We start from the raw sequence: 14,927 nt of genomic DNA, 5'->3' as shown, positions 1-14,927 counted from the left end.
ATTCTTTAAGACATGCTTGCAATGTGATCAACTCTCACATGACCAATATTTGATAACTCCTTGAATAGCACATTGGTCAACACGCAATATCCTTCTTTTAACCCTCAAACCAACAAATGGTCTTCAAGCATTGCCTATGAACAAACCATAAAGTATAACTCAAAGAAACTAGTAAGATATAGGGATGTTCATCAATTACCAAAACCAAATGCGAGAACACATGCACTTTCACTAGCCTTGGTTGGACGAGGGCTCGGAAGAGGTGGAAGACGCGACACGTGATACTAGACATGAAGCCACAAGCTCGGACCTTGGCACGTTATGTACATGGAAGCAATTAGTAAACTCTTAACCATTTATATTTAGTTCTAGCACGATCGTTACTCTTGTACATTGAAAATTGAATAAAGGAAAAACGCATAGTTTGGGTTACGTATACACTCATGGTGTATCCTTAGTCTCATTTTTTAATACTAATCACTACAACTATTAAATCATCCTCGGCTACAGAAGCCATGTTGGACGCTATTAACCAATCGGTATCCTGGGTCTGCACGATAGACCGAATAGCAAACGTTGAGGTAACACAAGGAGCCGACGACGACTTGCTCGAACCTTAGCCATTATATGCATCAAGTTTGACTTATGTATTTGGTCAATAGCTTGGTTTCCTGGATCCTATGTTTACCCCTTGCATTTTCGATAGTTCATCTAAGAGTCTACCAGGAGCACATATGTCGTTGTTACTTTTGGTTTAACCGGTAAAGTACCCTAGATGGGAGAATCCAAAAGATGAGTGTCACAACATGCACCAGCTTCGTAGACATGGCAGGAATAAACAACCCACATAGAGGGGTATTTTAATAAAGTAAAATATTTGTTATTGAATTGATCACATCAAGTTGTTCTCTTTCCAGAAGCTACTTGGCACAGCCAAGGAGATGGATTCAAGAACAGTTCAATTTTGGATGTCTTGAACCAGGTTCCAGGGACTATTTATTCGCCCATCACCTTGTTTCAGCCCTATTGGTGGGGTTTCCTACTTTTTCAGATATAACCACCTCTGGGCACCGAGACGTTGTCTAAGGTCCACCATTGGAAAAACACTCTAAGAAAATCAAATTAGAGGTGAAAGCCAAAGATCGGCCAACTATGCATTTACAAGTCGAGATTCAGTCCTTAACCAATAACACGATAAAAGGCATACTTTAATTGCCTAAACGAAGGCAACAAACATAAGTAGCCTGGCAAGCTTAAACATTGTCTTGACATAAAAACTCGTGAGAATACCAAGGGTTAATCAAAGATTATCTATGAGGGTATCGGGTTTGAAACCCCTTTGGATAAACGGACGGCTAGCTTAACGTGCTTGAAAAAGTCCTCGAGTTGAATCTTGTGTCACTCATCATCTAGGGAGCTCTACTCGCGATCTTTACAAGGTCAAGGTCGAGAAAGTGAAGAAAGAGAGAGACATTGGTTCTCAGGCATGGGAGGATTCACTATGAAGGTCATGGGGGCCATGGCCACCAAAAACTTTTTGTAATTTTTTTACTAGTGCATGCATATACATATACCTATTTTATTAATTTCGGTGTGACATAAATACTCCAAAACTTAAATCCTTGGTAATATTGCCCCCACATTGGTAGAATTCTAGACCGTCACTCGCACATGTACTATGCGTCTATACCCCGAGCACTGTATTTAGTTACCTCGAGCACCCTAGTTTTTTTTCGAACCGGGCTTCTCCCCTTTCCATTAAATGCATAACGGAAATACATTGATTTGTTTCGAGACCAGAGAGAAGAAGGGAAAGAGAGAGAAGCGAGCTCAGAGCAATGCTAGGAAACCCACCGCCTTGCGCCTGTCATCAGGAACACAAGGCTATGGGGCGAAAACCTAGCATCACCCAAAACCCCGCCACGACTCTAAGGAGGATAGAGCAACATCCAGTACCACGATCAGTTCGACCAATACATGAACCAGAAAGACGCTAGAACTACGACATGCCACGCAGGGCCGAATTAGGGATAAACACCACATCACCAGAATTTCACACCCTGAGTGCATCACCATTCGTACCAGTTGTCGTCCCCCTCGTCCTGCTTGCTGGTATCTGGCATTGGAGGCCCACAAAGCAGCAACATCTGCGAAGCATTTGCTTTCAGCATCTCAGCACCTTTTTCATCACCTCAGCCATGTCCGGCTTCTGCAACCCTGTCCAGTATAATATAAAAGCACAAGTTGTGAACACGATTTCAAACGGATTATTAATCCATTTCTTTTCAAATGTAGCACGGTTGCGTGCAAGCCATATTGCCCAGCATATAGTAGCCAGTCCAATAGTATATACATCAGGACAAGAAGGTAAGAAAGAGTTGATCCAAGCATAATATTGCCACATAGAATTAGGGGCATATTCAGTACCCAGCATCGAACCCACTGTCCTCTAGACAACTCTAGCAACAGGACAAAGAAACATAATATGTTGAGCAGATTCCTTCTGATCACAGAAAGAACATGTAGGATCCCCTTGCCAGTTTCTCTTTTTGAGATTGTCTCTCGTTAGGATAGCATCTTGGTACATCTGCCACATAAAGATTTGAATTTTCAAGGGCACCCTAGATTTCCAAATCCATTTATGATTAGACCCAGCCAAGTTTCTTTCTAACCAACGATACATAGATTTGGTAGTATATTCATGAGTACTATCTAATTTCCAGAATATTTCATCACTTTTCTCCCTGTCCAACTTACTTACAACATAATTTTTGAGCTCATCCCACCTCATTTGCATATCACTATTAAACCTTCTACAAAAGGAATTGCAAGGATTCATCGATTCAATTTTATCCACAGTATTATTTTGCTCAATGCAAATCTCAAAAAGATCAGGGAACTTATCTTTCATACTAAAGTTGTCACCCAGATCATCAGACCAAAGACTGGCAACATCACCCTTATTAACCCTAATTCCCCTCCCACCTATATAGTTTTCTCTAACTTTCAAAAGAGTTTTCCAACAGGGGGAATCATTTGCTTTCTGTTTAACCATCATAGCAGGTGATTTTTTGAGATATTTAACTCTCACTATGTCTTGCCATAGCCCCTCTTTTTTCTCTAATTTCCACCACCACTTAGTCAACAAACTAATATTTTGTTTTCTCAGATCTTTAACACCAAGACCTCCTTTATTTTTAGATCTACAGATTTTCCCCCATTTTACCATATGATAACCTTTTTTGCTACCATTACGATGCCAGAAAAATTTCCTTCTGGGCTTATCCCATCTCTCCAGGGTAGATTTATTGATCAAAAACATAGACATATAATAAGAAGGGATATGTGAAAGTACAACATTAACTTTGATAAGACTACCCCCACTGGACTGTGTTTCACTGATCCATGATTCACCATGACTAACAAATTTATCATGCACAAACATAGCTAACAGGAACTCCCAAATATTTAATAGGAAAGCTACCAATCTCACAATCAGAGTATTTCCTCATAGTATCATCATCAGCCCCCACTGAGAAGATTTCACTTTTTAAGAAATTAATCTTCAAACCTGACATGATCTCAAAGAGATATAACAGGAGTTTAATGTTTAGCACTTCCCTAGGGTTATCTTCAAAGTAAAGAATAGCATCATCTGCATATTGCAAAATAGCAACCCCATGTTCAACCAGATCAGATGCCAGCCCTTTAAAAAGGCCATTTTCCTGTGCATTAAGGACCATCTTGGTCAGGCAATCAGCAGCTAGGTTAAACAAAAAAGGGGAGAGGGGATCCCCGTGCCTCACACCTTTAGCACGTTGAAAATATTCCCCCACTTCATCATTCAGTTTCACACTAACAGTCCCTCCTACCAAAATGTTTTTAATCCAGCCCACCCATTTGGGATTAAAGTTTCTCTTAACATGACACTCAAGCAAGAAGTCCGAGTTGAATTTATCATAGGCCTTTTCAAAATCGAGTTTAAGCACTATACCAGGTTTCTTACGACTATAAGAATAGTGTAGAATTTCATGGAGAGACAAAATTCCATCCATAATATCTCTACCCTTAATAAAAGCATTCTGGTTTCTGCTGAACAGCGTATCAACAAAAGGTTCAAGCCTGATGGTAAGCACTTTGGTGATCAGTTTATAAATGCATCTGAGCAAACAAATCGGCCTAAACTGCTGAATCTTATCAGCCCCAACCACTTTGGGCAACAAAGTAATAATCCCATAGTTGAGTCTTTCCACATCTATTTTATCTTTATAAAACCAATCAAAAAGCATTTTCACATCATCCTTAACTATACCCCAGCATCTTTGGAAGAATTCAATTGGAATATTATCAGGACCTGGAGCTTTATTATGTTTCATAGAAAATAAAGCATTTCTGATCTCTAGCTCTGAAAAATCTCTTAGCTTTTCCTAGTCTTTCCACATATGAAATTGTCAATATCTCTTAGCTTTTCCTGCTCTTTCCACATATTACTATCAATCCCACACATGTTCCCAGGGGCAGGGCCAAAAAGCTCCCTGTAAAAGTTTGTGGCATGTTTCAATAGATTCTTGTTCCCCTCAATAACAACCCCGTCACAACAAAGAGATACAATAGTATTTCTTCTCCTCCTCCCATTCACCATTCTATGAAAATAACTAGTATTATTGTCCCCCTTCAATAACCAGTTTTCATGAGATTTCTGTATCCAGGAAATTTCCTCTTCCATCAAGAGATTATTCAGTTCTACCTCAAGATCTACTTTCTTCATATATAACTCTGGTGATAAAGTATCAGTCTCTTGCAACATTTCCAACTAGCCAAGTTCCTCTCTCAGCCATTTCCTTCTCAGTCTTGCTTTACCAAGGATATTTGAGCCCCAACCTTTGAATTTTTTCTTAAACCTCTTCGGTTTGATATTAATGATATCAATAGGATTCTTAGAATGAACAGGTTGCATCCAAATTTGTGCCACCAATGGTAAGAACTCAGGGTTCTATAACCAGTTCAAATCAAATTTAAAACCCCTAGACTTAACAGGGATAGGAATGTTATCCTCGGTGTTTAAAATCAAGGGGCAATGGTCTGAAATCTCCCTTACAATTTTCCTAACAAAAGTAAAAGGAAAAAAGATGCTCCCACGAGCTAGACATAAGCACTCTATCCAATTTCTCATTGATGGACCAGGTGTATTCTGATTGTTGGACCAGGTGTATTGGCCACCACTCATATCAACCTCTCTCAGAGAGAGAGTATTAATGATAGTATTAAAGAGATCAGAAGAATGACCCAATCTAACTTTCTTATTTTTATCACTGGTAAATCTCAGGATATTAAAATCCCCCCAATTATGAAGGGTCAAGCAACCCCCCTGCACATATCTGCTAATTCAGTAAGAAATTCCATCTTATGCTCTTCATGAGCAGAACCATATACTGTCATAATGCAACAAGTACCCCTTCTACACTTGTCCCAAATTTCAAGCTTCAGAATATATTTGCCAGGTGAACAAGTTTGTATATCATAGTATGTATTCCTAACACCACAAAGGATACCACCAGATTTCCCTACAACAGGAATCCAATTCCAACAGAAATTATCTCCAGGATCAAATTTCCTCAAGAGCTTAGACGAAAAGTCCTTCTTCATTGTTTCCTGAATCCCCACAAAATCAAGATTGAAATCTCTAATCAAATCACTTAAGTAGGTTGCCATACCTTTTTATCCCATCCCCCTACAATTCCAGAATAGGCACATCATTTCTTTTTATTTTTAGGGAAATGAGTTTTATTGCTAGGTTTACCAGGATCCATGGTCTTACCTGCAATTCCACTCATTCTTTGATTTTGACTCCTGGTTACAGGCTTAGAGATTACCACATTAACTTTCCTTTTCTATCTTTTCCTAGATCTTACACTTTTAAATCCTTCCTCATCTACATCTCCCTCATCCCCCCCGAGCTGTATTAAGATGGGAGGATTCCCCTGCTGCATTAGTAATCAACAACACCTCTTCTCGTTGTTTATTATCAATATTAATTTTCTTAGCTATATTAGCTCTAGATTTCTCCAGTTCTCTAATAACATCAATAATAGTAAAGTCATCGTCAGGGATATTCACTCCCATATGAGAAGCCATATTAACAATTTCCATATTGGATAGCACATCAAAAGAGTTTTCAGATATAGGTTCATTACCTTGTAGATTCCTCTTTTTTGTCATCTTCTCTGCCCTGGCACAAACATGTTCCATATTGATTCCAACAGTCCTTTTGCTGAATCTGGCCTGCACTTCTTCCAGAACAGGAGGAGTAGGCACAACATCCACATCTTCACAGGATCCCCCAGGAGATTGCACAAAGTAAGCTTGATCTTCCTTCTGATAGTTCTTATCATCATTTTTCATCTCAGTAACTGTTGGTTCTACCATACAAGCATCCAAGTAATAGGAGAATTTTTTGTGAACCACAGGATTGGGAACAATCTACATAGAGTTCACCACAATTTTCTCAAAGGAGGTACCCACAGTAGACTGTTTTTCAATCTCTTTCATATGGCTTTTTTCTGCTTCAGCAGCCATAGAATCTATGAGCAGCACATTATCCACATCCTCACTTTCCTCATCAGATTGTGTTTCCTCAATTTTTTCCTGATTCTGTACTATATCAACTTTTTCTTGAATAGTGTCCAACCTCACACTCATCATATTTTTTCCTCCAGACATGCCAGAGGGAGCCGAAGACTTCCCCATAGTAGATGAAGAAATATTCTGCCCATCAGGTCTAATATTCTCATTAAACTTAGTTCTTTTAGGAGAATTTCCCCCATCAGCCTCCATTTGCACATTAATTTTTTCCTTACGAGCATTTTTCACAAGGATCTTATCCACAGAGAAGAAGAAATCATAAAACTGATCCCCCAAAACTCCTTCAGCAGATGTAGGAATATTTTCAGCATCTCTACAACCCAACTTAATCCTGACTGATTCAGGTCTGTTTATAGTAGCTTTATCTATTTCCAAAGTGACACCAACCAAGGAACCCACATATGCAATGTTTTTTTCATGTCTTTTATCTAGGGGGGGTATTACTAACATTGACCCAAGCAATGTTAAGTATACCCTTAGCTCCCATAGATTCTGACCACTTCCTCAAATTAATAACAGCCCCAGAGCTCTTCACATTCATGCTCTCAGCAAAACAAGCTTTATCAACATCCCTAGGTGATGGAAATCTCATCACAAAAGTTTTTGGCCCGATAGATCTAGCAGAACATCTCCAGTTTGTGTTTATATAAGCATTGAAAAACTCCTCCAACTGCCTACCAGATGCTTGCCCCTCAACCACAGATATGACTATGAACCGATTCCTATCAGTGTTCTGGTTCGGAGTGCTATGATCATGAATATAGAAAAAACCTTTCCCTCTAGCCTGGAATCCACACATCGGAGCCACACACTCCCAAGGAAGCACCGTGTTGCAAACTGAGGCCAAATGACCATGATTCCCACATCTACCACACACAGCACGAGGACAGAACGCAGGTAAATGACCTGGATCCTTGCAAGTAACGCAAACCTCAGCACCACCCACTAGTGGGGCGGCGTTCCTCTTGCCAGGAGTGGGATGACGACGGTCTTGAGCTTGTGGTTGCTTTCCGCCTGCTGCTCCAGCAATCACGATATTGTTGTTGTCGCCCCACTTCTCAGATCCACGCTCACCTCCTTGCTCCATCGCATCTACATCCCACCTCGCCTTGTCGGACGACCCATGGCGTGGATCAACGTTGGAGGAGCCGCCTTCGTCGTTGTCGCGCATCCACACCAAGTTGCGGCCCTCGCCGCCACCACCACGCTCGCGAGCACCGCCGCGCTCAGATCGACCCCCACCACGCCTGAATCTCCCTTCCGCCGCCCCATCTCCTCGATTGAAATGGTTGCCTCCATCGCGCCCCGCCATGGACTGCGCCCGCGGAGGCGAAGCAGCCACCTGCGCGAAGGACCGCTGATCCCCTCCCACTTTTCCTTCCCACCAGCCGAATGTAGATGAAAACCTAGGAGCGGAAACCCTAGGAGAGCTCCAGAAATGGCTGAAGAGGGAGTCGAGATCTAGATCGGAAGTGGATGTGGCGATGGGCGGCGCGGGGTTGGTGGTGGGAGGTGGGGTGAGTGGATAAGTAGGCTCTCTCTCCCCTGTAGCACCGGGGCCCCCAAGCGGCTCGACCGCGTCGCGCGTCGCGGGTTTGGGCCCGAGAACCCCCGGGTCGAGCGACCGGGGCGGTACATGGCCACCACGCAAGGAGACGTGCACGTGCCCGGTCGTCGCTGCCTGCTCGGACGGTGGCGCCGGCGGCGAGGATCGCCGCACGGACCATATCGTCGCGCCGGGGGAGGATGATGACGACGACATCTCGAGCACCCTAGTTAGTCCTCACATGCATTCATATTGTAACAGACATCCATTTCACAAGAGTCAAGAATAGAAGTATAGTATTATGCTATCCTCAAGCATCGCGAACCCTAAAAGTCCATGTGTCTTTCTAGCTCACTAGAAGAAAAAGAAGCATTCTAGCCCCTAGTCGAACACACAAATACAAGGTATTCTTGATTCCTGAGGTCCCTAGTTTGCATTGTGATAGCTTGGTTTTCCCTAGATGTTGGCCGACAGAAGATTTTTTATTTTTTAGGAAGCAATACATTTCCTAATGTGCTTCTGCAAGAAGAACAATTGTGCTTCCCCGAAAAACGAAAGCAAGCAGAAGCACAACCTATGCTTCTCATGAAAGCACAACCTTCCTTTCGCTGGGCTTACCGAAAAAGGAGAACATAGTTGAGCTTCCCCTAAAAAGGAAAAGCACAACATGTTATTCTAACTGAATCATAGTTGTGCTTCTCGAAAAGGAAAAAAAATAACTTGTGCTTTCCAAAAAAGGTGAAAAGTGAAACTATACTTTTGAGTTGCAGTTTTTCTTCTATTACCATTTTCCAGTTTTTTCATGAAAAAGAAGTTCATCGGAACCTATTAACATGGTATTTAGTTTCGATGACCTTGACGCGAAAAATCCAATGATGAAAATTATTCATGAGATGTACACACGGTTTAAGAGATAAAATGCTTTGAAAAAACCAAATCTACAAAAAAATGGAAATCTCACATGTTGCAACAAGTGACGCACATGCAGTATACCACTTTTCAGCACGAGAGAAAGGTGGAAGTGACATTTCCAAGGGGTATCCTTTAACTAGTGATTTTGCAATTGTCCGACAAAGGAACAAGATTCTCTTGGTCCTCGCTAACCTTCGCCTTGGTAGTGTGTAAAGATTGACGAATCAAAATAATTTTAATGATTGTCAATCAAGAAAAAGAAAGAACAATTTTAAGCATGAGAAATGATATATGTAAGAGATCTCTAAATCTCCACTTTATACTTCAAAACATCTAAAATTTCATCTTTCATTCTGTTTTCCCCTCATCATTCCTTATTTCAACCTCCCACCTTCCAATGGTTTTTGTTTAGTTTTTCATCGCCTTTTGGTCTGATCAAACCAATCTTAGGTAACCTAGCAAATCAGATCAATCTATTGTATGGCAAGAAATTCAAGGTCCATAAATAAAATGTTTCTTATGATATACTTGATACATGCCAAACATCTTCACTAACCTAATAAATGGCAATAAATTCACGACCCACACTCAATAAATATCAATCAACCTTTTATATTTAGTAATCAAATAAAGAGGGTTGATCGACAAGCTCCTCTTTATCAATTTAAGAAATAGCTGAAAAATCTACAATTTAGAATTAGAGCATAATATAAGTGGAACATAACCTTATTTTGTATATTTTCTTTGCATAAGTATTTGTCCCATATGGCTCTCTTATTAGGTTAAAAATATGACCCTGTGGCAAGAGCACATACATGTATATCATATTATACTACTCAAAAAAAGATATGCACACATTTTCTTGCTAGTAGAATGGGTCATCAAAATTCACAATAAGAACACCCAAACACTATAGATTCTTTCTTCAAGGGGAAGAAAGAAAACGATCTTGCTTCCCGCCACTACGAGCGCTTCCTTCCACGCTCGTCCTCCGACGGCTCCCCTCTGCCGAAGACCTTGGTTGTCGGTGGTGTGGGGAGTTGCTGGATCCATGCGAGTGGATCATTTTAGGCTTTAGCAGCTTATATGTTTTGGGTTGTTCATCGTGTTGGCTTTAGCGATGCTGAATGAAGATTCTTCATTTCCTACCTCGACAAGTTGATCGGTCGTATGGTTGAGTATGGGTTTCAAAACAAGTTTGTTCAATAAAGGATGGTGTGGCGACTGTGACATCCTCATGGTGGACCTGTGTCTTTGGGTTCTGCCGTTGTGAAGACGTTTGATCCAGTGTCAGTGTAGAGCTAAGGAGGTAGTCCAGAAGCACATGTAGATGGTGGCTTGTGTGATGTACATGTTTGTGGTTCATGGCTGGAAAGTATAGTTTCCTTCTTTGATGTTTTAGTCATGAGATGGTGTGAGATTTGGAGTTTGATTCATCCAATGGTCATGAATTTCGTATTTGGTGAGCCACCTTCGAGGCCCGCAAAGCTGCATATCATCCGTGGAGTTATGTCGAGCTCGGGTGATGTAATGCCCAAGATGCGGTCCTATCCTTATCTTGGCATGAGGGCCTCGACAGGGATAGAAACATATCTCGTCGTTTCGCAAGGATGGATATCGTTACAAGTACATGTACTGAAAAGATGAGTATAAGGAGTTGGCTTACACTCGCCACAAGCTACATCAGAGTCACATCAGTAGAATACATACAATCATCATGAAGAAGAGGAGGGTCCATCTACGAACGAAAACAAACTATAAAAGAACGACGCACATCCTTGCTATCCCAGGCTGCCGGCCTAGAACCCATCCTAGATCAATGAAGAAGAAGAAGAAACTCCAACTGAACAACCATCGCACTCATTTCTTAATATCAATCTACATGTACCTGCAACTGGTGTTGTAGTAATCTGTGAGCCACAGGGGACTCAGCAATCTCATTTCCAAAGGTATCAAGACTAGCAAAGCTTAATGGGTGAGGTATGGTTAAGTGGTGAGGCTGCACAAGCGACTAAGCATTTATTTGAGGTGGCTAACTTACGCGTACAAGAATAAAGAATGGGATGATCTACACATAGCGGACGTGAACTAGTAACGATCAAATGAATGATCCTGAACACCTACTTACGTCAGACATAACCCCACCGTGTCCATGATCGGAGAAGGAGCTCACGAAAGAGATAGTCACGTTCACACACTCAATTGACACATTTTTTTATTAAGCTTACTTCAAGTTTTCTAGAACCGGGTGTTAAACAAAGTTTCCACGTTGCCACATAACCGCGGGCACGGCTTTCCGAAAGATTCAACCCTGCAGGGGTGCTTCAACTAGTCCATCATAAATTACCACAACCCGCATAGAAAACCACGATCACAAAACTCACGATCTCCTCGGATTCCTTAGTGAAAAACCTCAACTCTAAGAAAACCCGAAGTATCACCGGAATCTCGATGCACAATATATTTCGTCAAAGGTAAAACTAATCCAGCAAGGACGCCTGACGTGTCGACGATCCCGTTAGGAGCCGCGTATCTCGCTCTCAGGACACGATGGATCGGTCACACTAGGAGTAAAACCAAACCTTGGGTTGCCCCGCGGTGGCCCCGTAGTTTGCCAGTTTGGACCAACACTCATGCGGAGCACTGGCCCGGGGGTTGATTAAATTTCCTTGGGTTAATTACTCCCCGTGCGGTTCATTAGTTATTAGGAAAATGTAATACCAAAGTTGGGCCTTGCTAGACCAGTTTTACTCTAAAAGAAATTATCAAGGCGGTCCCCATAACAACCCCGATCGTGTTAGAAGCGCTCAATTAAGGAACATAACACCGGTAGCCGAAACTAAGGCGGCAAAGGTGGAACAAAACACCATGCTAGAAAGGCCAAGCCTTCCACATTTTACCAAGTATATAGGTGCATTAAATTAATTAGCAATTAATAGGGTGATATGACAAGGAACCCATGTTATCACATGGAAGCAACTTCACCTGAAACTAGCAACGCTAACATATGGTTAAGCAAGCAGTAAAATGGCCAATCAGTGGTTCGCTAGGTTGTGAACAGGTTGAAGGGTTCATGGAAATGTTGAGAGGCTGACATTTAACAGGTGGTAGGCAATGAGACATAGCGATACAAATGATGTAACTAGCATGGCATTGATAGTAATGATATCTGGGGAAATGGTCATCTTGCCTGAGATCCCGCTTGGAATAAGAACAACTCCGTGAAGCCGACGAACCGACGAAGTCGAACGGGTCCTCACATTCCGACACGCTTGCGGAACTCTATCGAGACGGAGCAAACCGGAAACAAGCATCAACACAGATATTCATCACAGCACATGCACGACATGATGCACAACCTAATATGATGCATGCTCATTTCAATTATGCAAGGCATGGCATGGCAATTCACATCACGCAAACACTACACATTAAGTGAAGCTTGATATGCAACGACTTGCATATCGACAAAACTCCACGTTTAGTTGTTCAGCTCATTCCCGTTTAGGAACACGACAATATTAAAATGTTGTTAACATGGCAAGGGGTGAAGCACAAATCAATCTACCTATCTAGGCATTTTAAATGAGGCCAAAAACAACTTATAGCATCTCCGAGGCGACCCCACGCGTTAAATTCTAATTCTGTCCAGATTTGTCCTCGTCGCATTTTATGTTTGTTAAACAGCAATAAAAGTGGTTCATATGATTCTACTCGTCGTTCTAGTCCATTTACATATATGGCACATCTCCAACGGAGCTACGGTTGAATAACTACGGGCTAAACCGTTTTTAACATGTCGACACGCAAACCGATGCAAATAACACATAAACAGTTTCAAATATGCATGATAGTTGGAAATTAATAATCTACGCGGAATTCTAGTGAAGTTCCATATAAAAATTATTCCGATCCGGTGCACGGTTTGAAACCTACGGAGGTTTGAAAAAATACAATTTTCTGAAATTGGAATAAATCGCTGGACGGGAAAAAACAACCACGGGCCTAATCTACTGCTACTGGGCTGAAACTACACGGCGCACAACAACTAATATACGCCGGGGTGGGGGATAGCACAAGGGCTCGGGCGACTCCTCACCTTGGGCCCAAAAGGCCGGTTGGAGGAGAGAGGACCGGCTTGGGCCAGCGGCTCGTCAACGCGGCCACGCGAGCTCGGGATCCATCCCCGATCCCATCTGACAGGACGTGGCGGGTGCACCGGCGGGCGGCGAGGAGGCGCGAAGGGGCACGAGATCCGCCAAGGATGGGGCTGACGGGGTCGGGCACGACGGGGCCGAGGGGTTCCCGGCGAAGAGGAGGCCCGACCGATGCTGAAGCTCCATGGCGCGGCTCGGTGTGCTGCATAGAACACGAAGAGGAAGGTGAGACCGAGAGAGAGAAGGAGAGGGAAAGGAAAAGAGAAGGGAGAGGGAGGACGGAAGGAGGGATCCAGCGGAGGGGAGCTCCGGCAACTCCGGTGAGGTGGCGAGGTGGCCAGCGACGGGATGAGCTCGGGCTGCTAGGAGACGAGGAGGAGCTCGGGAGGAGCTGTGGGAGGAGGAGATTTTGGCACGGGGCAGATCTGGGCCACTGGATCATCGATCTGACGGTCCAGATTGCTCAGATTGGATCTGAGTGGATAAGGTGGAGAAGGTGGTGGTGGCTGACACGGATTTCGAGGTGGAGAGGGTGGTTTTCCAAAATTAGAGAGGAGGGGAAGATTAAATAGGAAAGGGGCTAGGGTTATTCGAATCCGGTTCCGTTTTCGACCACGGGATCGCAATCGGACGGCCACGGATGCGGGAATGGATTAGATGGGCTAGGCATCTTGGTAGAGTAGGCTAACCGGAGAAGAGAGGGAAAACGGGCACCCGCCAACGTGATTTTAAAACACCGAAAAAACATCCGATAATTAACCGACAACGGTGCCGCTACGGTCGACCGTTCGGGTATCAAAAGGACTCCGATTGCGGTGAAATTTGGCACGCGGCCTACCTATATTAAAATAAGACCGCACGCCAAGTGTCAACTATATCTAGGAATATTTGAAACACACACATAAAACAAGATTTTTAACGGTGTCGCGGGCGCGTGCGAGTGTGTCTGGGCTCAAAACGGTCAACGACGAACACGGAGAGAACCAGCAACTAATAACGGATGTAGGTTTTGAAAACTGGCGGCAATGCAGTGCCGATGCAATGCGGATGATGCGAATGATGCAATGATAAATGCGGCAAACAAAAGAATAACACGGCGACAACGGAAAAGAGGGGAATCTTCTGGAGCATCGGTCTCGGGCTATCACAACTCTCCTACACTACAAGAGGATCTCGACCTGTGATCCAAGAATGAAAGGGGAAGAGGAAGAGAAAGAGCAAGAGGTAAAACTTAATTGCTTCTTTGAAAAACGAGTGAAACCAACGATCCTTGAAGGTTGGAAAGAGATTAAGAAATATATGAGAAACAAGCAAGAATTCAATCAAAATTTCGGCAGCACTTCAGTATGAAAAGGGAGACAAAATTTTGATAAGATAGTAAGAACTTGATAATATTCACAACAGACTAACTAAATTTAAGAACAAGGAAAGAACATGATCTTGATAGAACAAGATTATAGATTGGAGAGAGCAATATCACCACAAATTCGGAATAAGAGAAAAGAAACTAGATCGTTGGGAAGAAGGAATGAAGAAGAGAATGACAACTACTACCACAATTGAATTTTGAGAAGCCGTCTTGCAAAAAGAACAGAACAGAGTTGTTGGAAAACAACAACGAAAAGAACAAGCTTGTAGTGGACTTATGAAAACCATCCCAAAATTATGAG

General features: G+C 42.7%; 1 protein-coding gene across 1 annotated transcript; it reads right to left on the bottom strand.

Annotated features, from left to right (window-relative positions):
- Nucleotides 1-1,736: 1,736 nt before the first annotated feature.
- Nucleotides 1,737-8,093, bottom strand: LOC123429960. The gene is made up of 2 exons (XM_045113922.1): nucleotides 6,195-8,093; nucleotides 1,737-2,217 (listed from the first exon to the last, which is right to left on the bottom strand). Exon 1 carries the CDS (start codon nucleotides 7,952-7,954, stop codon nucleotides 7,067-7,069), a length of 888 nt encoding a protein of 295 aa, XP_044969857.1. The 5' UTR covers nucleotides 7,955-8,093; the 3' UTR covers nucleotides 1,737-2,217; nucleotides 6,195-7,066.
- Nucleotides 8,094-14,927: the final 6,834 nt, after the last annotated feature.

This window comes from Hordeum vulgare, chromosome 2H, assembly GCF_904849725.1.
Source record: "Hordeum vulgare subsp. vulgare chromosome 2H, MorexV3_pseudomolecules_assembly, whole genome shotgun sequence".
NCBI lineage: Eukaryota > Viridiplantae > Streptophyta > Magnoliopsida > Poales > Poaceae > Hordeum > Hordeum vulgare.
This window is presented reverse-complemented; position numbering and strand designations above follow the sequence as displayed.